Here is a 23,676-nt window from a genome sequence, read left to right as displayed (position 1 = left end):
TATTTTGTCTCATTTCTCAATTTGCTCAGGACTCAGCAAATCGTAGAGGTGCTATTTAATGTCCCTTCTTAAAGACATATATCATACCTATCTCATGTCATGACCTCAGAAAGACTTCGAGGAAGGTAGAATTTTTGTTCATCTTCACAGATGAAAAGCTGAGGATCAGAAGGATGAAGGGACCCAGAGTCAACCACTGCACTTGTTTAGTGAGTTTTACCACTGCTGGCCCTCTGGTGAGAATGTGATTCTGCAGAGCCTACAGGCACCCTGAGGGAGGGACAGAACCATGAGGTCTTTCAAAGGTGATCATAGCAACTCGAGTCTCAGATGCACACAACTGATGATGACAGAAGGATGCATTTGGCTTCACAAAAGCCACCAGGGAATTTGCCTCTCCTAGAGCATTTCTATCATTATGTATTATCCTCCCTGCAGTGCCTCATTTCTTGGCAGCCTGTTGAGTTGGACCATTACAGACTTTTTCAAAGTAAACATTTATTCGCCTTTTATTCCGCCCATGAATTTTTATTAGCACCTGCTTTGGTTCCTTTTGGAGGTTCTGAGGGGGAATTGGTTCCATGCCTCTCTCCTGGTTTCTGGTGGCTGCTGGCAGCCTGTGGCATGTTCCTTGTTCCTTGACTTGTAGCTGCAAAAGCTCCAAGCTCTGCCTCCTTCTTGACATGACCTTCTCCCATGTTTCTCTGTGTCTCAACTCTCCCTCTGCCTTTCTCTTCTAAGGACACCCAATATTGCATCTAGGATCTCACCCTACGTTTGGGATGATCTCTTCTTGCGATCCTTAACTTAATTACATCTGTGAAGACCCCTTTTCCAAAGAAGGTGATTTTCATAGGGTCTCGGGGTTAGGACATGGGTGTATCTTTTGCAAGAACTGCCAGTCATCCTATTACAAGAAGGAAGTTCAGAAATAAAGTCAAGATATCAGAGGAGAAGGAAGGGCACTTCACCAATAACAGAACTTCTCCATTTAGTGCAAAGTACAAAATGGTACTTGGTCAGAAGACCCCAGGAACCTGGCAGGGGAAAACGTACTGATGCAGCATAAGATACTCCAAATAAAGCTCAAGGGCCCTAAAAACTACCCACACGTGACAGCAGTCTTGAGTGGGGCAAAGACAATGACCCGGATCCTATCCAGGCCATAAAGTCTTATGAAGTCAAGTGACCTTAGGCCAAGCTTTTCTCTCTTTCTCTCTCTCTCTCTCTGTCTCTCTCTCGGTCTGGAAGTCTTCATTTATAAAGTAAGCTAACTGGACTAGAACACTTTTAAGGCCCTATTGATGCCAATATTCCATTATTCTGTACATTCAAAGGCCAAAGATGTACTTAAATATGTGATTATATGGAAAATATGTTTTTGATAGATGTAACTCTAATGAACCCTGTACAAAGCAATATTTTTCCTAGAGTGAGCAGAGCAACGTGACCGAGAAACATCAAAACAGTACACATTCTGAGAAAGGGTTCTATTCATACCACTCTGATAGCTAGCATTCTGGTCATTAAAGTTTACAAATTATGTTTTGAGCTACATTAAACTCCCCACCTTCACGATAAATCAGGGTGCAGTTCATGAGGATAAACAGAGGCATGGCACGGGTGACAGCTCCTTAATTGCCTTGACTAGTCTAAGAGAACAAATTTGGATCAAATTTCTATGTGTTATTAACCCTCTTAAGTTTGTGATTTGGGAAAATTACTGTGAACCACTACGATTATGCTTAACAAGACTCTGACAGCAAAGCACTGCTTCAGATGAGCACTGTTAGGTTGGTCACAGACAGCATTTAGATGCCTCTGTCCCGGTTAGAAATTCAGAGTCACCTGAATTCTTTGAACAATACTTCCACTGGGGATGCGGAGAGGAGGGTTGATTAAACGTAACTTTAAAAACTCAAGATTCATTAGGCTGTTCTGAGAGGCTTCTCCAACATCCCTACCATCTAGTGTTCAGGGACTGGGATGAGGCACACCATTGGTATGTAGCTTGAAGGCAGCAGTGGTATTTTTTTTTTATTATGATTTATTGAAATGCCTTCCAATTTCCAAGTGTACCTTTTTACTGAAGTGTAGTTGGTTTACAATGTTGTGTTAATTTCTGGTATACAGCATAGTCATTCAGTTACACATGAATATATTCCTTTTCATATTTTTTTCATTATAGGCTATCACAAGGTATCGAATACAGTTCCCTGTGCTATACAGTAGGACCTTGTTGTTTATCTATTTTATGTATAGGAGTTAGTATGTGCAAATCCCGAGCTCCCAATTTATCCCTCCAGCTGCCTTTCCCCTCTGGTAACCCTAAGTTTGTTTTCTATGTCTATGAGTCTCTTTCTGTTTTGTAAATAAGTTCATTTGTGTCCTTTTCTTAGATTCCACATATAAGTGATATCATATGGTACTTTTCTTTCTCTTTCTGGCTTACTTCACCCAGTATGACGATCTCCAGGTCCATCCATATTGTTGCAAATGATATTATTTTATTATTTTTTACAGTTGAGTAGTATTCCATTATATACATTACAATTTCTTTTAATCACTTGTTGATGGACATTTAGGTTGTTTCCACATCTTGGCCACTGTAAATAGTGAGCAGTAGTATTTGTGAACTATGCATATAATAAGTCTAAAACACTTAGCTCTGCAATTGAATTTTCAACCTGTCTTTTCTGCCTTCTCTTTTGCTGCTCCCCTTCCTTCTGTCCTCAAGCTCAAGTCCCTCTGAAAAATCCACCCTTCCCAGAAAAAACACACTCCATTCGCCCCAGTGCCCTTTGCCATGCTGACACTTTAGTCTGCCTTTCTTGACCTTGTCTCATGATTAGACCTGTACGTATCTTCCCACCTGACTGGACTGTAAGCCGTCTGCAGGCAGGAGCTGCTATCTGTTTCATCTCTATATCACCCATTGTGCCATCGAGTTCTGTGCGATGCCCGTCATGACTTATTATGCATAAACTCTCAACGACATTTAAATTGCATTGTTGAATGTGGGTAACGTACACCTGAAAGCCTATTGTATTAAATGACATTATATCCGTGGCATACCATAAATACGAAAGGGGGGCTATTAGATAGAATTCTGCCAGAAATTAGTAATGACTCTCTCTCTTTTCTATTTGATAGAATATTACAAAGCTAAGCAGATGATATATTGAAGATGTTTTGACTTAATCAAGGCATTATATTATATTATATCATATAAACTTTTTAATTTAACATTTACTCGGCTCCTGTATCAGTGGGGAAGCTAGTGTGCCCTCAAAGAGTTCACAGTCCACTGCAGGAAGAAGAGACAGTAGGTGTATGAATACAAAGCATTGTTTTTGCTCATTTCTTCAAACCAACAGATATTAAGTAGGGACAACGTAGGCAAAAAACTGCGCTAATCAGCAAACTAAAGCACATTGATTATTAGTGGTTTGAAATGTACTTAATATTCATATAACTGTATATTGAAATTTTTCCGTTTCCATTTTTCTTATGTTTATCTTTTCTTCTGCTCTCAACATTGATGAAATCTAATTTTCCTTCACTCTTCATGAACTTGTATAGGGAAAAAAATTACATACTTATTTTCACTAATCTCTAACTGAAATTTAGTTTTTTTTTTTCCAGTTATGAATGTTGGTCATAAGCCACAGGCGGATAAGCAGTCCCTGTGACTTTGTCACCAACGGAAATCACAGGTATGTTCATGCTATATCACAATTGTTGCAGTCATGTTGAAACAACTGGTAACATTCATCACAACTTTGAAATCAATTGTGGTTATTTGATCTGCTTTGGGCTTGGCATTTAATGCATGAATAAAAAGTACATGCCTTACTATATCACAAATTTTTAAAAAAAATTTTAATGGCTATATTTCATTACAAATGTTTTTTAATTTTGTAATCATACACATTTTATATGATTCTTTTAAGGAATCCATAGGCTTAATCAAAGTACCAAAAAGATCTGTGGTACCAAAAAAAAAAGTTTAAGGACCTTGATCTATGCTCTGATAGTAGTTATTCCTAACACACATCTGAGATCTTTCTCTGAGGTGATGTTCAAAGGCGGGGCTGAGCTTTGGAGCATAACTGCACATGGACTATTCTCCTGCTAGTGGAACAGTGACAGCAACAGGTGTGAGAGCACGGTCTGTGAGAGTACGGTCTGTGATCCCCCATGTGACTGTCCTGCCCTGATCGCCCATGAGAGAAATCAGACCCATCTGCAAGTGAGTCTGGGCCTGTCTGTGTGTGTGTCTTGGCTTCGGTAACAGAGAATGCAGTTTAAACATAAGCTGCACCGTTTGAATCAAAACCAAACCATACACATCGCAGGCAGGAGGGAACTGACCCAGCAGACCCAGGTGGAGACAGAACCACCCGGGAATCTTGGTGGACCATGAGGCAAATGTGAGTCATTGATGAAAAGTGGTTAGTTCCCAGAATACATGTCAATAAAATATAAAATAACTAACATCAGCATGTAAGAGTTGGGAAAAAAAATCTCTCTTCCTGCACGAATCTAGAGAGATGGGATTACATTTTACAGGTGAACAATTCAAAAGGAACAAGGTGGTACAGGAAACAGCCTGCCAAACGTAATTAGAGGAGTGATGCTAGAGTCTAGTTCTCCATCTCCAGTGACAATTTCTCATTATAAAGATCATCTCTTTCTCTAAAAGTACTGAAATGCTCTAACAATCAACCAGAGGAGCTTCTTAACCTTTGAGGGGTGCATTTTAAAATGTGGGCTCAATTGTAATCGAGAGAAAACTCCAATTTCAAAAAATACACACACCCCAAAGTTCACAGCAGTACTATTTACAATAGCCAAGACATGGAAGCAATCTAAATGTCCATCGACAGATGACTGGATAAAGAGTTTGTGGTACATGTATACAATGTAATACTACTCAGTCATAAAAAAAGAATGAAATAATACCATTTGCAGCAACATGGATGGACCTAGAGATTGTCATACTAAGAGGAGTAAATCAGAGAAAGACCAATATCAAATGATATCACTTGCATGTAGAATCTTAAAAAATGATACAAATGAACTTATTTACAAAACAGGAAGAGACTCACCAACATAGAAAACAAATTTATGGTTATCAAATGGGAAGGGGAGTGAGGGATAAATTAGGAGTTTGGATTAGCAAATACAGACTACCATATATAAAATAGATAAACAAGGTCCTACTGTATGGCAAAGGGAACTACATTCAATAGCTTGCAAAATCTATAATGAAAAAGAATATATGTACAACTAAATCACTATGCTGTACACCAGAAACTAACACGACATTGTAAATCAACTATACTTCAATAAAAAAATAAAAGTAAATTAGTGCTAAAAATTAGAACGTGTTTTTTAAAAAAGAATGAAAAAACATGTGAAACAAATGGTACTTATTGCATACATACACACATACATACATACATACATACATACATACTGTCAACAGGACGCCCTCCACAGCCACAGCCTGGTAATATGTAATCCAGAACACTCAAGGCAAGAAGTAATAACAGAAAGCTCATGGAGTTCCAGACACATAGAGACCTTGCCACCAGTAACACAGACACAGCCCTCAGAGGACTTTTTGGTGCATGGAGATTTCTGAAATGATGCTACAGAGATGAGAAGGGGCTTCTGTAATCAGGTCTACCAGGACAGATCTAAATGTAAATCTGCCTTTGCCATACTGCACTTATCAGAATTCTCACCTCAAAAAGCTTTTACATGTTGAATCTTACACTTAGATAAAATATTTCAAAGCAAATGTTATTACTCAATGAAAAAAAAATATATTGATTCCCAGCCACCTATGAATTAGCATTCATTACACTCATCAAGCCAAACCATCAGCAGTATAATTAAATTTTGGCTTACCTCAAGCCAGGGGAAAAAAAGGCAACTATAACATTTGGGCCAACAGTGATTTCCTCCTCCCAGAACTTTAATTTCCTCTGTCTACACCTTGTCTCAGCTGGACACTAGGAAGGCCCATAGATTCTCTCTGCTGGATAAGTACGTGCCCCAAGAAAGGGCATCTATTTGAAAATCTTAATGATTATAAATGAAACCCAACATCATCAGCTCCCAGTTCCAAGTGCTTTGTTTTTCTTAGATTGAGTGTAAAGCACAGTAAATAATAAGAAAGGGAACTGAAACAGAGATAATCTTTTTTCATCCATTCTGAAATGAAATGTGGATCATATTTATTTCAGAGGTTTTAAAAGGGCATGAAAATTACAGGTGATACACTGGACAGAGGTTGTTTGAGGAACTACTGCAGTGGCTGGGACCTGGGACAGTTTGCTGCAGTGCTTGCATCTGGACAAACATCTCCTTGAGCAACAGAATACAAAGAAACTATAAGGGACTAAAAATAACTGCAAGCACGGGCAGTTGGGGCAAATTACGAAAACAAGACACAAAAAGGCCAAAACCCAACTGCCACTTCTGAGGTGCCAGGAGAAAAGCAGGGTATTGAGCATGATCCCTGCACACAGCACCACCACCAGTTATTTGTTTTCACTCCCTTGTGCCACAGCCTTGCCTTAATTTCTCCTCTGGCCTCTTATCAATCTCTATTGATTAAAGAGTCTGAGAACCCAGGTCGGTAACATAAGTAAGAGGACCTATGGAAATAGTCAGAATCATTTAAGTATTTAGCACCAATTAAATGCCCCTTGCTTGATACTTTGTTCTATAAAAGGTGATGCATACAGTTGTATTGTCTTCCACTTTCAGTGAGGGGGATTGCAAGGAAATTACCATGAAAACTCTTGTGGATTTAATGTGGGATCATAGAGCATCCACAAGAGAAATTTCTCTCAAGCCTAGGACCTAAGAGAAACTGTTTTCTCCTTAATAACTAGTTTATCTATCTATCTATCTATCTATCTATCTATCTATCTATCTATCTACCTATCTATTTATTTTGGCTTAGGTATTTTTTAATCTTGTAACCAATTGTTTTCCATCTTTGTTCTGGCCACTGGCAAGCCTAGAGCCAAATTTGCAGCCCACCTTCAGCAACTGAACAGAACATATGTGACATGCATTTGCTGTGTCCTAATCCTGCTCAGCTTTATATTCCCAAACCTAAATTTCCTTTTATCTTGATTTTATCACCCATTTTTGTATCCAATTGTATTATTAAAATAAAAAACACATGCTTATTACAATACATCATCTCAAAGCCTTTTTAGAATGAAGCTGTTTTTACTCGGTTGTTCTGTTAATGTTATTCATTTTAATGATTGCTGTAGTTAGGGTGTTGAGGTCTACCTTAAAAAGGACAAAGCCAACCCCATCCTTAGTTTGGCAAGAATTCTATAGCCAAGTCAAACCTTATGTTAAAGCCAAGGTTATATATGATCCCTACAGCAGCATAATTTCACTTAAGAACTAAGGGATCTCCAAAATCTCTAATTTGGGTCTTCTGAACCACAGAGTACGTGGTTTGCCAACAAATTTACCTGTTCCTCTCTAGGTCCACTGCTAGGAACCAGCTCCTCATTCTCTCTCCAATACTGATCTCAGTTGCTTTCTTCCCTTAAGAATACAAATGCATTCACGTCTTTCTCATGAACAAAAGAAGCTTCCTTTGATCCTATATAACCTTCTAGCTACTGTCCTTTACTTTCAAAGTCAAACTTCTGGAATGACTCTTGTAACCCTACTTTGCCCCTAACATTCATCCAGCCCGTAGGACTCTCACTTCTACCCCAATCATGCCTCTGAAATTTCTTTGCCAAAGATAACCAATGGATAACTAGTACTCAATTCCAGCAATCAAGTCTCAGCATTCATCTTACTTAATCTTAATACTTACATTCAGCTTACATACTTACTTACTTCCCTAATCTGAAGCATTTGACACCGTAAACTATTTTCTCTTTCTTGAAGCACTTTACTTCCTTGGATTCTAAGACACCACTCTTTCCATGACGTCTTTCCATCTCTCCTCTGTGTCCTCCTTGTTTGTTCCTTTTCCTTTTCCTGTACTTAAAATGTTGGTGCTCCCTGGGGATTTATCCAGGGCCCTCTTCTCTTCTTTCATCCATATGCTTGACTTCAAATCCATATCACCTCTGACTTAAACTCCAATCACGTGGCCAAGTTTATACCAGTTATTCCCTTGGATCTATTTGAAAAATCTGAATGATTGTAATTAAATTTCAAAGCACCTCAAATCTTAATGATCATAATAAAACACCACAGGAGCCTCAAACTCAGCATGTATAAAACTGAACTCATCATCTGTCATCTAAATCTGCTCTTGCCTCCTGTAGCCTCTCTCTTAATGAAGACACCAACATTCACCCAATTATCTCTTCCTTGACTTGCAGTACTCTTCTTATTAGCTACACTCCAATATTACAGTGGACAAACAATAATTCCTCTGTTCCCTGTTTTCTTGGCGTGGCAGTCATTGAATATAGGCCTTGAAATGAATAGAGATAAAGCTGCCTGGTTTTCTGCCTGTACAATCAGGCAGAGAGGGAGGCAGGGAGAACTCTCTTGACCTTCTTTAGGGGATGTGAGGCTGCTCCCTTTCCAGAGGCACAGAATGGGTAAGACGCTGAATTCTGTCTTCTTCTCAATTCCACTGGCTTCATAATTCGTGCAAATTCCTTCCAGAGGGGGATTATAGGTCATTTGTCTCAACTTGGGCATACTCGCTGCTTACCACAAATTTTGATTTCCTGTACTTTCACTATCATTTAGTTTGAAATATTTTCTGATTTCTCTGTGATTCCTTTTTTGACTCTTGAGATATCATCTAGTATCATTTTCCTTCAGCCTGAAGAAATTCCGTTAGCATGTTTTTATGTAACAGTGTTCATGCTGGTAACAGATTCTCCTGCTTTTTGTTTACTGGTGAATGTCTTTATTTTACCTTCATTTGTAAAGAATATTTTTTGCTGGATATAGAATTCTAGGTTGACATTTTTTTCTGTAAAGATTTCCTTCTGCTGTCTTTCACTCTCAGTATTCCTAAGTCAGTCATTATTTTAATCACTTTCCTTCTATATGTAATGTCATTTTTACTATGGTCCCTTTTAGAATTTTCTCATTTCCTTTGGGTTTTGTAGTTTAACTACAGTTTCAAAAAATAATAATAATTTAAGAAAAAACCACATTTAGGCATATAGTCAACCTAAGAAAGATCACAATGACAAAAACAGTGAACAAAATTTATAATTTAGCATTGGATAATAACCTAAAGTATAAAAAAAATCCGTAAGTCCATGCTGATATAGATAAAAGATTGAATAAATAAATAAATGGTGGAGAAAAGATAAGTCTCCCTACAGAAGAATTCCAAGTAAATTATCCAGGTACTTTCCCCTCAAGGAGGTGGAGCTTAATTCCCCGCCCTTTGGGAAAGGAAGAAAAATAACCTTGCAAAGAAGAAACTTGGCAAACACTTCCTCAACCAGGTGATCAAGGCTAGTACCATCTGTGATAAGTCATGTGTGTTTTTAACACATTTATTGTGGTGTGGTTCCTGTCCAGTAAACTACACATATTTCAGATGTATGATCTGATGAATTTTGATAGATGTATACACTCATGAAACCACTGTCACAATCAAGGGAGCGAACATGTCTGAGTGACAAGTCACGCTGATAGTGTATACCCGGGGATGACGTGGCGAGACTGGCACTTCACCTCTGTGGTCTTCCTCCAAAAAGCCAGAACTCCATTCTAACCAGGAGGAAGACATGGGACAAACCCAAACTGAGGGAAATTCTATAAAATACATGACTAGTACACCTCAAAACTGCCAAGGTAATAAAAACCACACACAGTCTGAGAAATCATCACAGACGAGAGGAGGCTAAGAGACATGATGACCGCAGCTAGTATTCTTAGAAGGAAACTTATAACTTGAAATATTGATATTAGAAAAGGAGATCTTTTAATGATCTATGTTTCATTTCAAGATGCCGGCAAAAGAACAAAATAAACTGAAAGTACATAGAATAAAAGAAATAAAGAAAGGAATGGAAATCAATGAAATGGAAAACAAACAGTGAAGAACCCAGTAAATCAAAAGTTAGTACTTTGAAAAGATAAACAAAATTGATACATCTTTACAAAAACTAATCAAGAAAAAAGAAAATACAAATGACAAATATCAGGCGTGATTTCAGCAACATCACTATAGATTCCTGGGCACATTAAAAAAAAAAGATAATAAGAAATATTATGAAAGACTTCCTGTCGATAGATTTAACAACTTAGATGATACATGCAAATTCCTTGGAAAATGCAACCTACTGAAAATTACACAAAAAGAAAGTTAACATATGAGTAGTCCTTTTCTTAACTAAAGAAGTGGAATTTGTAATGAATAGCCTTTCAATCAAGAAAAATTCAGCCCAGGGAATTACACTGGTGAGTTTTATCAAACATTGAAGGAAGACATACTACTGCTACTGAATTCTCCCCCCGAAATAGAGAAGGAAGACATCTTTCCCTACTAGTTTTATGATGTCAACATAACACTGACACCAAAGCCTGGCAAGGGCATTGCACGAAAAGAAAACCACAGGCAACATCTTTCATAAATATAGATGCAAAAACCTGAACAAAATATTAGCAAAGAGAATACATATGATTGTCTCATTAGATCTAGGAAAGAGCATTTGACAAATGTAACAGCTGTTCATTAAAAATAACAAAAACACAATCAGCACACTTGAGAAAGAAAGGACTGTCCCAAATTGGATAAAGGACATCTGTGAAAAGCCAATAACTAATTTTCAATTGTGGAAAAGACAAATCTTGTACCTTCCCCTGATGCAGACCTATTTATAAGTTTATCATCTAAGTGTGGGTGAGGTTTCTTCATCAGGTGCAGGTCCAAGCTTCCACTCCAGCACTAGGGAGACTTCAGGCAATGATACTTATTATGTCTGCTCTCTGGTTTATGCTCCTCCACCCTACAGATCTTTAATTCTATAATCAAAAGCAGTCACAACCTAAGCTTTGAGAGTATCAAGATAGGCCCCCAGCTGTTGATGCCTACATGGTACCTGCATCTTAGTACCACCTAGAACGTCAGGGTCTAGGGATACGGCTTAAGACATGACAGACAGATGTGTGCTTTGGAAATGAACCAGAGCTCTATTCGGTTTCAGGGTGACATCACCAAGATGGCGGTGTGGGAGACACGAGACTCTGTCTCCCAGTGAAGATCAACAGTTAGACAGCTATCCATGAAAAAAAAAGTAGCTACTGGAGAGCTCAGAAGTCTACTTAAGAAACTTCAGTAACACAGGGGAACAAAAATAACCAAACAAATGGGAAGGAAGGGCAGTTTCATTTTGTCTGCACCAGCCTATTCCCCAGGCTGGCTGGCCTGCTGGCACTGCTCAGTGCCAAGGGAATGTCCCAGCTAGACAGAGCCCCCCTCACTGAGAAAGAGAAAGCAGGGTGGACAACCAGCTTCCCTCATCTTTCAGGGCACACATGAAGGACCTGTCAGGGTTTCACCCCATCGAGAGACCGGCAAAGTGGAGAAGTACAGAGACAATTAGGAATAAGGAAGAAAAGGAGGGGCTACCCGTATCGGCCAGGCAGTGGGAGTGACAAGACACAGATACACATTTTCGAGGGAGGCCTTAAAAAGAGTTATACACACACACACACACACACACACACACACACACACACACACACAAACCCTAATCTCTGTTTTTCCAGGGCATGACACTCCCTCCTATTCTTCTTGCACTGAAGCCATATGCACAGCACCCTGATACGATATAATGCTTCTAATTTTAAGACCTCGAGTGAAATTAACAGAAAGGCACATTTTGCAGCTGACACGGGCTGGGGGAACACAAATCAGGAGCCATTAAGAACTGTGCTTTAATTTACACAAGTGTAATTAGATTTGGAGAGCCATCCTTTTATTAAGCAATCAAGAATCCATAACTAAACCTTGTTCTGTACAGTTTAATTCTCAAATATATATTGTCCTTAGACTATTTAGCTCCAATAACAAGGAGAGAGTTTGGGGGATAATTGCCATCTCATGTACGTGAAAACCCAACTTAATAACAAGTTTGAATTAACCTTTACGAAATAGGTTGCTCTTCCCTGGCTCTCAATAGTAAGGATCTCTAAGTTGGTCGATCTCATTCAGAAAATGTAAAACCACAAGCTTCTTGGTCCAAACATACTATATTCATATGCATATGAGTATCATATTTATAGAATCATAGCTTGATATTTACACTAAGATTTTACTGATTTGCAGACACCGAGGTAATCAGATTCACAAGTTATTTTTTAAACACTAAGGAACTAGCCAAAGAAAAACATTTTTAGATTTTAAATTATTTATGACCCTCAAACTTTTCAAATTTGTATTTCTTAAAATAAGTGTACATTTATTTACATTGTAAACACGTTTTTCACAGCCACTTATTCTGCCCTGACTTTCCAAAAAATGTTTTATTTATCCACATGGAACCGCCCTGTGATGCCAACTAAAATGAAGAACCTGGTTTTGCTCTGTAACTGGCCTGTTTCACAGATTGCTGGACTCGAGTTCATAGGAGCAACCCCCTAGCAGGAGGGCTGTATTGGGGGGGGGGGAAGTATAGAAGGATGAGACCGTCATTTCTTGCATTATATGCAGTGTCTCAGCACTGTGAACATTGCTCCTGGAAGTGTGGTCTCCAGACCAACAGCATCATTATCTCCTAGGAAGCTTGTTGGGAATGTAGACTCTCCCAAGTCCCACTCAGACCTGCAGAATCAGGATCTGCCTTTTCATGCTGTCCCCAGGGGATTCATTATGCATCAGGGCGCAAGTCTCTGAGGAAATGAGCTTTTATTGTTGGTGTCATTAACTTTAAATGCTGGGCACTTCTGCCTCTAAAGATAAGATAAGGGAAGCATCAGAAGGATGAAGAACTTCCAAATTGTTTCTAGATCAACTTCTTTAGTGCTTCCCAGTATGACTCATAGGTACAGTTAAGCAGATCTTAATGCTTTTCAAAATTTAAAGGATTTGGACATGATTTCAACAAGGATGGCTAAAACAAATCAAGTGTCCAAAAAGGTTTAGCAGTGCCCGGCAAATCTTCCTGTGTTTTTGTCTGTTTGTTTGTTCTGTTCCGTTTTGTTTTCTTTGCATTCTGTTCTCTGTTTTGTTCTGCTGTGCTTCCTTGGGGATCCTGCTTTGCACTGTCATCTGAAAACGGAGTTTCTGATTCCTCAAGGGGGCAGACGTGCACCACAATACTGTTGTATGAACCATCATGGAGGGAGCCTTAGCCACAGGCTCATTAGTGCAAATAAAAACATTTGAAGACCATCCATTCTTCAGTCTAGTTTTAATATTGGGATTGGCTTGGACTAATTTTTTTTTTGAAAGTGACTTAAGCACTTGTCAGGTAACCAGTCCAGGCATTAAAAACAAAAATGTTTTTAAGCTAAATTAATCTCAGGGGCTGAGTCAGGCTGGGATCTGGGCGTCACGTAGGATCTCTGAACTCCTAAGAATCACTTAGGCTCTTGTCCTCTTGCCATGGGCTTCACACAGTATCTCATCTACCTTCCCCTAGCATAACACTTAGCACACTTTATTATAATTACTTAGCCAATTATACTTGTTCCTCAAGGATTGTGGCTTCCCTAAAGGCAGGAACTACATCATATTCATATTTGTACCCCAGGGGCCTAGAACAAGGCCTAGCACATAGTAGGTACTTAACAATTATAAGCTGAAATGAATAAATAAATGAACACAATTGACAAAGAAATGGAGGGACTTAAAGCAAGATAAGCAGTCTAAACAACTTACTTTCCAAGTAGGAAATACTTACAAAAATAGAGCCTACACAGACATAGAGAACAAACTTATGGTTACCACTGAGGGGAAGGGGATGGGAAGGGATAAACTGAGAGTTCGAAATTTGCAGACACCAACTACTATATATAAAATAGATAAACAAGTTTATACTGTACAGCACAGGGAACTATATTCAATATCTTGTAGTAACCTAGAATGAAAAAGAATATGAAAATGAATATATGTATGCATATGTATGACTGAAACATGCTGTGCACCAAAAATTGATACAACATTGAAAACTATACTTCAATTAAAAAAAGAATGCAAAAAAAAAAATAGATGGAGTCTAATATCTTTCATTTGGAGCCCATTCATTCAGAACTTATAAAATATACCTTTTGATTAGAATATACTCTATGCTCTGGTGCTATCTGTGAAGAAGAGTAAACAAGATGGGACAGATTTTATTGATTTGGTAGGAATTTAGGAAGCATTCCTTTATGTACTATTAGTGAAATTACCATTTCTGTTTAAACAGTAGGTCAAATACTATGAAGTTCTAGTCACAAAGCAGAATTTTGACTAGCACAGTTTGTCTTATAATGAGAAGAAAGAAATTTTCATTTCTTTAAATAAGATAAAATTCTAATTAAGCCTCTCTGTAACTGAGATTGGTCTTCCCTCTGAGGAGTCAAATTTGGGGGATTTTTATTATAAGTAATAAGAGAAATGACATTTTCTACAGGAAGCAAACGAACATGTTGGTACCTGGTGGAATTGAAGCTTCTCCTTCTCAAATTCATGAGTAAGTGCTTAACGAGTGTCAACACCAGTTTCATATTTTGGAGCCTTGAGCTCCAATGGCCAGAATATGCAGACAAAAACCATCAAATTCTGTCCTTCTATCCTTTGTAAGTTAGGATCCCAGCTAGAAAGAGATGGCACATTCAAACTGGATAACTGAGGGGAGCTTAGCAAAGGGACTGCTTTACAAAGGCATGGTCAGAGTGAAGAAAAACCAACAAGGATGGTGACGCACCAGGGCCTAACAGAGCAGGGAGGCCATCGTCACACCTGGTCCAGGAGAAGCAAAGGCGGGGGGGGAGTGATTCTCAGAACTGGGAGAGAACTGGAGCTATAGCTGTAGCACAAGGCTACAGGCAGGGGCTGCGGCCTTCAGAGAAGGAAAGCAACCCACTTCCCTGTGAGAAAGGAGATCATAGAAGAAATACACTGACCTCACTCTCCTTTCACCCTTGGGTCTCTGGCTGGTGCCTTCCATTGAGCCAACCCAACAGAAAGTCAAAGGGCAAGAGAGCCTAGTTGATGTAGACCACAGAGATCAGCCTGCGAGGGCACAAAGCAGTGGGGGAAGGGTGGAGAGCAGATCTGATGGGTGACACAGAACATCCACCCTTTACAAAACTCTTCCACTACAAGTATTTATGATCTCATTCATAAACCTATTTTGCCATATACACTCCTAAGAATTGATTGAAAAAAGACATGTATAACAAATTTTCCAATAACAATGACATTTGGTAGTTCCTAATATTATTTTCCCAGGAACCCATGATTCATTGATTCAGTCACTCAAAGATACGGTAAAGGCAAGTTTTCTATTTCCCTGAAACCTGCTGAAATGAACTAAAAGAATGAAAAATTGGAAAGAAAAATGTGTCTACAATGAAACTTGCAAAGAGCAAAGACTCTCAAATCACAGACTATAAGAATTATCTGCTAAAAAGAGTAAAAATTCGATTCAGTCAATGGACAACCCTAAAAGGTGATCTAGATTTTTACACATCTCAATAGGTTTGCAAATTTCTGTATAATTAAGGAGAGAGTTCAGAGAGGCCCAGCATTGGAATGGTGAGGCATGGTGTGAGCAGGTCACGGGCAACATGGGAAACAACTGTGTGGAGGGGCTGGTTCCATACCAGAGTGGTGCAGAAAGTGACACTGAATTTCTTCCTTCTTCACTATCTGAGAAAGCCTGAAACTTACCATCTAAACATAGAGAACTAGTCTGGAGGTGAGAGATGTAAAAAAAGAGAAGAAAAATAAAAATTACCTTTGTAGATGACTTGCAGTGTTTGGGATGCTAAACAGAGTCAACTATGTAGTGATAAATAAGTACTAAGTAGCTGTGTGTCCCTCCAACTCCAACACACACACAAACACACAAACACACACACACACACACACACAAAGTGAGATGAGATGAGATATGTGAGTCTGGGATGCATGACCTGAGGGATCCACTCACTCACTACAAGGCATTTTTAAAACAGAAGACATTGTAAAGTTGTAAGAAATTTTTATGAGACAAAATATTTAATCCAAAGTCACTGTCTGCCCCAAACACTGCTCCCTTCCTTCCCACTTATTCTTGGACAAATAGCAGTTTTGTCCAGGATTACCTCCATTTGGAAATGGGTAATCAGTGCAAAGTTGTCAACCTGTGTGGATTCTATATACTTAACTATTATTTTTAAAAAGAGAGGAAAGATTTACAAGCAAAAGACAGATAAATATATTTCAGGAAAATGACAAGAAAATCGATGAAATTTTCAGATAAACACTTCTCCATACATTTGAAGAAATTAAAGAAAATATGAACCCTCTAAAAAATACGTGCAAAATGAGCTGGCAGAGTCAGAAAATAAAGTGATGATAACAATATAACCATTACAGAGGTAAAAGCTACATTAGAATGGGTAAGAACTCAACCAATATTGCTAAAAAACAGCTGCCTAGAGGATAGATTTTAAAATGTAACAAAAACTCATGGGAAAATCAGGAAAAATGAAAGCAATTCAAAATAACTATGGAGGGCAGTGAGTAATAGATGTACCTGTTGTAGGTAATAGAACAAACAATTTTTTTTAATTGAAGGCCAGGAAGAAAACACCTTTATAAAAAATAAACGAAAATATGAATCTTCAGATCAAAGGAACATACCATTTTCCAGGAAAAACTGACACAATGACTTACAGTGAGAAATATCACAAAAAAAGATGCTGCTACACTTTGATGTTTAAAAATAATTTTACCAGCAAAAGACCAAAAAAAAAAGCCAGAGGAATTAATCAGGCTAGCCTCAGACTTTTCCAGAGAAACAGTCAATGCCAGAACACAATGGAACAATGTTTTATAGGATTATGACAGGAGGGAAAACATGATTCTATAATTTTATACACATGCAATAGGTTTGTTCATAAAAGCAACAAAAAGGCATTCAGAATATAACACCCTTGGGCCCCATTGGAAAACAAAGCCTTCCAACTGAACACTAAATCAACACGACCACTGGTGAAAGGGCTGGTGGTGATCTGGACTCCATTTGGATCCCAAGGTGAAAACTAAGCCCACAAAGCATGGTCCTGCCTCAGGGCCTTTGCAACTGCTCTTCTTCCGCAGTGGGTCACCCTCTCACTTTGTTCAAGCATTTATTCAAACTCACTAGCTCGGAAACCAGCAGGTTCCCTGACTACTCTATCAAAAGTAACCCTCCCTTATTGCTCTCCAGTCTCCTATTGGTTTTTAATTTTATAGTTAACATTTATCACTTCCTGGTATTTATATATATATATATATGTTTTTTTTCTCCATTATTAAATAGAATGATTGTGAGGGGAAGATCTGTTTCAGTTTTGTTCACTACTGTAATTTCAGTGCTCAGCACAGTGCCTAGTACATAAATGACACTCAGTTGAATGAACCATGAATTATGAATTCATAGTTGAATGAATTATGTTTACAGTTCAACATTGCAAATGTTAAAAACTTTGAAAACGTAAAACTCACACTATTAACTGCAACAAATGGTAAATGGAAGGCTAAGTGATGGTTGCTCATTTCCTTAACTGTCCGAGTAAGGAATCAATCAAGTCTAAATTTGACAAACTTGAACAATGTAAAAGAGTTCCCATGCTATGTTCTCTTTGCCTTTTGGCTCCCAGACTGTTCTAGAGGAGTGTCTGGCAAAGCCTGTAGGTGTGGTATCAAATTAGTAACTGCAGGTACTACACAGTTCATGCCTACAAACACATTGATCTGCTACTCAACCCAACAAAGAAGGCTGCCAAGTACAATCACTTAGGACCCTCTTAGCTTATTATCTAGACTTCTTTCTCATTTTAACTAAGATGCTCTTATTCTATTAAAACTAATCATTCTCATGAATAAATGATTGTGTTTTTATTTTCACTCTGTCATTTTAGATGAGTGAACTTGGCTTATTCAAAATGCTCAGATATTGGCAGACAACAAACTCTCTGGCTTTTAAAATGGATAATTCCCTTCTCCTGTTGCAGACACCTGCAGCATTCTGGTGGCTATGACACATTTTCTGTGCCATTCATTTTAAATGAGGAAAGGTGCAAAAATCTCTTTGGTGGCTCCATTGCATTTAGCCATCTCTGAACCGTCTTCCCCTTGCTGCCAAAACTCCAGCCACATGACCCTTCTTCCAGTTCTTCCAACTTGCTGAGGTCTCTTCTGCCCCAGGGCCTTAGCACATGCTGCTTTCTCAGCCCAGAGTGCTTCTTCTCTCTACTCCTCAGCTAGCTAACTCCTACTCATTCTTTGGATCTCACATTAGATTTCAGTTCCTCAGAGGGGTTTCACTGACCCCCCAATCTAACCTATATCCCCTTCCTGCCATTTTCTCTGGGTTTTTTCCCTTCATGGCATTTACTGCACTCTGTATTTAAAGATCGCTTGTGATTACTGGTTGAACATCTATCCCTTCATGAGACTATGAACTCCAGATGATGAAAATCATAACCATTTTGTTGACCAGTGCTAACCTCCACAAATATATGTTGGTTATATAAAAAATAAAATCAGGAAGTGAATTTTATTCCTCTTTTTAATTTGCTTTCCTAAACATAAGTTGGACACAGTAAGTAAGGAGAATTGAGTCCCTATCTAACTCCTATTTAAAGGAGGCTGTCCTACCTGGGATGAGATTTAGGGAGGGTTTAGATTGAGGGGAATAACAAGATATGACATACAGGAAATTTCAAGGTAGGACAGAAAAAAAGTGGTATTCTGAAAGGGGAAATAAAGAGTTAAAAAGGGAATGGCATTAATGAAGCAAAGGAAGTGGGGTAGAGAACAGACAGTCAGTTAGAAATACGGGAGGTTAACTGGAAGGCAAGGAGGGCTTTGGAATGTCACTCAGGAATGGGAAAGTCGGGGCCAGGTCCACTGGGGAGAAGGAGGCTGGTTGAGGCACCAACCTGGATCCCGGAGGAGGGAGGGGGGAGTGTGATGGGACAGGTCTTTGTTCACAAGGAGTTTCAGGCGAGAGACAGGCACACCTGGAACAAAAGCTTAGCAAGGGATGGAGAGGAAATGGGGGACGGTCTGAGGAAGTAAACGTACAGATCCTGTATGCCGTTACACAGTTACTGAACTCCCATGTTTTAAGTCTGGGAGATACGTTATACATTAGAGTATTAATATTAATATGAGACTGTAAAGATGAAAATTGCTGCCCCGGCAAATAACCAGGGTAACTCTTTAACCTTACACAGTGGGATGACTAGACTCATATTCAGTCTCTTATAAAAGACAGTCTCCATGTCAAGAAAATGGCAACGTGGAAGGGGAATGGAGCAGGCCAGGGGCGCGTTGTCCAGTTTGTGCTCTGTATCCCCAAGCCTGCTGTGTCTTCTGGTTGATTCTCCACATCTACAAAGGCATCTTAGGAATTGTGCTACTCTCAGTTGCCCTTGGGGCATTGTAGTTTTTAATCAATTGTCTGGAAAAAAAAAAACAGCTTGGTGCCAACCTGACACCCCATAAATGTCAATGGAAAACACTGGAGACCATAGTAATAATGATAATAGATACTATTCATAGGTAATTGGCATTATTCATTGAGTTTACTTTGTGCCAGGCTCTATTCTAAAAACCTGGTATGTATCAACTTGTTTAATCGTCACAAAATCACAGGAAAGAGTTATTATTACTATTTCTGTTTCCAGAAATGAGGCCCAGAGAGGCTGACGTCATTCAGCAAAGTGTAAAAGGACTCAAACCCAGCAAACTGACTCCAAAAGGCTTAATCATTAGCTCCTTAAATTCGTATACACCATACAATTGACAGAGCTCTTTAGAAGAGATAGAAATATTATCTGATCCTCTTAACCCTTAAAAGTGGGTAAGGAACATCTTTATCTCCATTGTATAAATAAGGAAACTGAGGCTCAGACGACATCAAATTACTGGTGTAGGAAATCAATAGCACTTGAACCAGCCAAGGCAGGGGCTGAAATCTACAACTCATCACTGCTAAATGCCACACCATCTCTCACTTCTGCTTTAGCAGCCTTGTTGGTGAGGATTAAATTGCATCTACACAATCAGATATGCAGGGGGTGGATAAAAGCTGCAACTAGGGTTTATTGGGTTTGGCATGAAAGCCCTGATACTTGAAAACAGGGCATTATCTACAGGCTGAAATATGATTTTCATACAGCCTCAATGTCAGGGAGTACCCGTGGGAAGAGAACAGGAGGAGGAGAAGCTGACCAAGTGAGCAGTTATCTAATAGCTGGCTCCCAAAATGACCCTTTCCTGGAGCCTGTCGCCTGTCAGAGTGGCTCTGCTGCAGTAGCAGCCTGAAAGAGTGACCAAAAAAGCAACGTAGGGATGCAAAGACAGAGGAGAGATGAACCCCAGTCTGAACCAGCACCGAGGCCCTGTATTGTGTCTTTTCTGGTTAACGCCCCTCTTGCCTTCCTGCCCTCTCTTCCCCACCCCTCGCATGCGGTGCCCCCTGTGCCAAACGTTGTAATTAAACCCCGGCTGCCGGTCCTACGGTCTGTCTCCTTTCTCAATTACCCCAGGAACAAATCAATTATTTGGGGGTCCTCATGGTTTCTAGTAGCCAAGGCATTGCAGCTCTGGCTCGTATTACCCACTAACTCATCATCCTTCCATTACACGCTTCACACTGAACCACATTGGCTTCTGATCCGCAGTGACCACCCCCCCCCTCCTTTTTTTTAAACTGCAGTCCAATAATGCTGACATGGTTAGGAATCGGAAGTAACGGCTATTGCGGCCAACTCCCTGAGTAGCGGAAGCTTAGGGCAGGGACGGGGAAGCCTAGAACGTGCCTCCCTCCTTAGCAACATCATCCCCTCCGGAGGCCCTGCTGGCCAAGAGGCAGCGGCCAAAACCACGAATCCCGGGGCTCCTACCCCTTGGCTCCTGCCACCGCGGCTGCTGCTATAGAAACGCCAGGCATACACCTGCGGCTGAAATTAAACACCCATCCCAGACCGGGATCAGAGCCGATCGGCCTGCTGCCTCGGTCGCCATGGCAACACGCGGAGGGGAAGGCAGCGAGTGGCGCGCGCGGCGCGGGGATACTCACTCCATCTCCGGGCTCTGGGAGGCCGGGCGTGCTGCTGCGGGGCTCACCGGCGCTGCTGGCCTTTGCCGAAGCCGGGCGCTCTGGCCGCGCCGCGCGCGAGGTGGTGCCGGGAGCGTCTCCCCTCCCTGCCCGCACCCCCTCCTCCCCTTGAGGGTTGAAAGTGAACGCTCAGGCTCTCTCAGCTCCCAGCCTGCGAATAAAACGGGAAGCAATTGGATAATGTTGTTCGCTGGGCGCTAGACAAGCCACTCTACTTAAGTGTTTGGGGAGGGAGCGCGCAGGCAGCTGCGCGCCGGGCAGTGTGGCCACCAGCGCGCAGGGCCCGGGCGCCCGAGGCGCCAGGTGCGCCAGCGGCTCCCCTGGGACAGGCGGCGCTGCCTTGAGACGCCGGGAACCGGTGGGAGGGGCAGATGCGTGGCTGCGGCGCGTGGCACAGCCCAGAGCGCGCAGGGAAAACGATTGAGTCATTGGCAAGGTTGCACTGGGCACCCATTCGGAAACGCCATTGTGCCAGTTCAGCGGGCATCTGTCTGAGTTTCCCAAGGGAAACTCCAGCTGCGCTGCGGCGCGTTAATGCGGTGTTCCATCACTTTGGCGACCCCACGCCCTTCTTACCGCTCCACATTCTGCATATTCCCGCCTGCCAGGAAGATATTGTCCAGCGTTACTTTCCCTAGTTGGTTCTTTGAAAACAATCGACATATTGAATATGATTTCCCAAATTACCATGGCCCCACCCCACAGTTTTAAGCCTCCCGGGGCATACAGTCCCCTCCTACACCCCCTCTGAGAATCCTCCGCTCCTAACGGTTTCCCGAGTGGGAACCTGGCTCCCACTCAGGTGTCCTACACCTGCTGCAATGAACAGTAGGTGAGACAAGTTTCAGGCTTTCATCTTGTCTCACTGCCCGGCCCTTCAGTGAGTAAGTGTCTGCTGGGTGCTGAGGATGCAGCTGTAAGCGTGGCCGTCACAGTCCCTGTCTTGGTGGAGCTCACAGGCTAATGTAGAAGGACAAAGCACAGAGAAATAGAAAAATAAACATATCACAGGCTGAAGATATTGCTATAAAAACTAAGTAGTAAAATGCTGTGATGAATGTTTTAAAATTAATTTCTGATGATGACTGCACAACTCTTGAATAAAGTAAAAAGCACTGAATTGTACATCCTGGGGAAATTTTGTGGTTTATGAATTATATCTTAATTAAGCTGTTTAAAACAAATACTCTGATGGAGAATAAAAGGGAAATGGACCTGCTAAGGGAAGGTGTTCAAGAAAGCGTGGGCACACACGGGACTGGCCTGAGAGATGGGAGGGCTGGGATACAGGGGGAGGGCACTCTGAGAAGCTATCAGCTTGTTTGGTGACTCTAGATAAGAAAGTGCTACCCATTCAAGGGACTGAGAGGAAACCAGTGCAAAGTGGTCTGGGTAGATTCACTCCCTTCCTTTCCCTCTGGAAAGTAAGCGACAAAGTCAAGGCCTGTGAAGATTCACAGAGATGTTTTATGGAAAGAGATTCTAGATTTTCTCCTATTTCTATTCAGAGAATCCAGTGTGAATTTAGAGATCGTGAAACCCTCCCTCAACCCATGTGCCTCTGCAGATGCCATCCTGTCTTTACTCTTCCCCTTCATAGTCAAGACGCTTGGAAGGGTTGCCCATACTCTCTTGCCTTTTGTGTTTGGCTTCTTTCACATAGCAAATGCTTTTGGGAGTTATCTGTGTTGTTGTGTGTAGAGGTAGTTCCTTTCCGTTGCTCAATAGTATTCCATTGCACAGATGTGCCAAATGTATTTATCCACTCACCAGCTGATAATTTATATTTAGATTGTTTCCAGTGTGTGTCAATTACTAATAAAACTGCTATATACGTTTGTGTACAGGTCTTCGTGTGAACATATGTTTTCATTTCTTTTGGGTCAATACTAGAGTCACTCCTGTTTTGAAGCACTGTCTTCTATGACGCCACACTGCCTGGATGCTAGCTACCCCGTATCTGCTACTGCTCTCTTAAATGTTGGCATTCTGCTGGGTCTAGCTTTAACTCTCTTCACTTTTCACTGCACATCCCCGCCCTATGCAATTTCATTTACTTCCATGGCTTTATTTAACTATTTACATGGTGCTTCCAAAACTAAATCTCCAGCCCTAAATTTCAAAACTGAATATCCAAAGACCATATTAACATCTTCACAAACACCTCAAGCCAATTATGTCTCAAATTCACTCATCAATTTCACCTGTAAATCTCCTCCTAATACCCTGCCTACCTATCCTCACAACAGGAAGGGGAGTGTCTGCACGGATACCTGGGCATTGTCTTTGATTCCTGACCATCCTGACTTGTCCTCCCCAGTCAATGAACAAGATCAATCCGGGCTTACCTCCTGAACAGCCACAGAGCACATGCACTTCTCCC

The 23,676-nt window shown here is 40.6% G+C and overlaps 1 protein-coding gene across 5 annotated transcripts in view; it reads right to left on the bottom strand.

Moving 5' to 3' along the window:
• The window catches only part of PALM2AKAP2 (PALM2 and AKAP2 fusion), a 425,013-nt gene extending 403,615 nt beyond the window's left edge, over nt 1–21,398 (bottom strand). For 2 of the 5 annotated variants that reach the window (XM_032478150.1, XM_032478152.1), the window contains exon 1: nt 21,255–21,388. In XM_032478150.1, the coding sequence (XP_032334041.1) occupies nt 21,255–21,259 (5 nt within the window). In that variant the 5' untranslated portion in view covers nt 21,260–21,388. Of the gene's footprint in view, nt 1–21,254 lie in introns of all 5 variants that reach the window. The other 3 variants (XM_032478148.1, XM_032478149.1, XM_032478151.1) reach the window with 3 other exon arrangements.
• Nucleotides 21,399–23,676: the final 2,278 nt, after the last annotated feature.

This window comes from Camelus ferus, chromosome 4, assembly GCF_009834535.1.
Source record: "Camelus ferus isolate YT-003-E chromosome 4, BCGSAC_Cfer_1.0, whole genome shotgun sequence".
Taxonomy (NCBI): Eukaryota; Metazoa; Chordata; class Mammalia; order Artiodactyla; family Camelidae; genus Camelus; species Camelus ferus.
The sequence above is the reverse complement of the archived record's forward strand: the minus strand, read 5'-3'. Positions and strand labels throughout refer to the sequence as shown.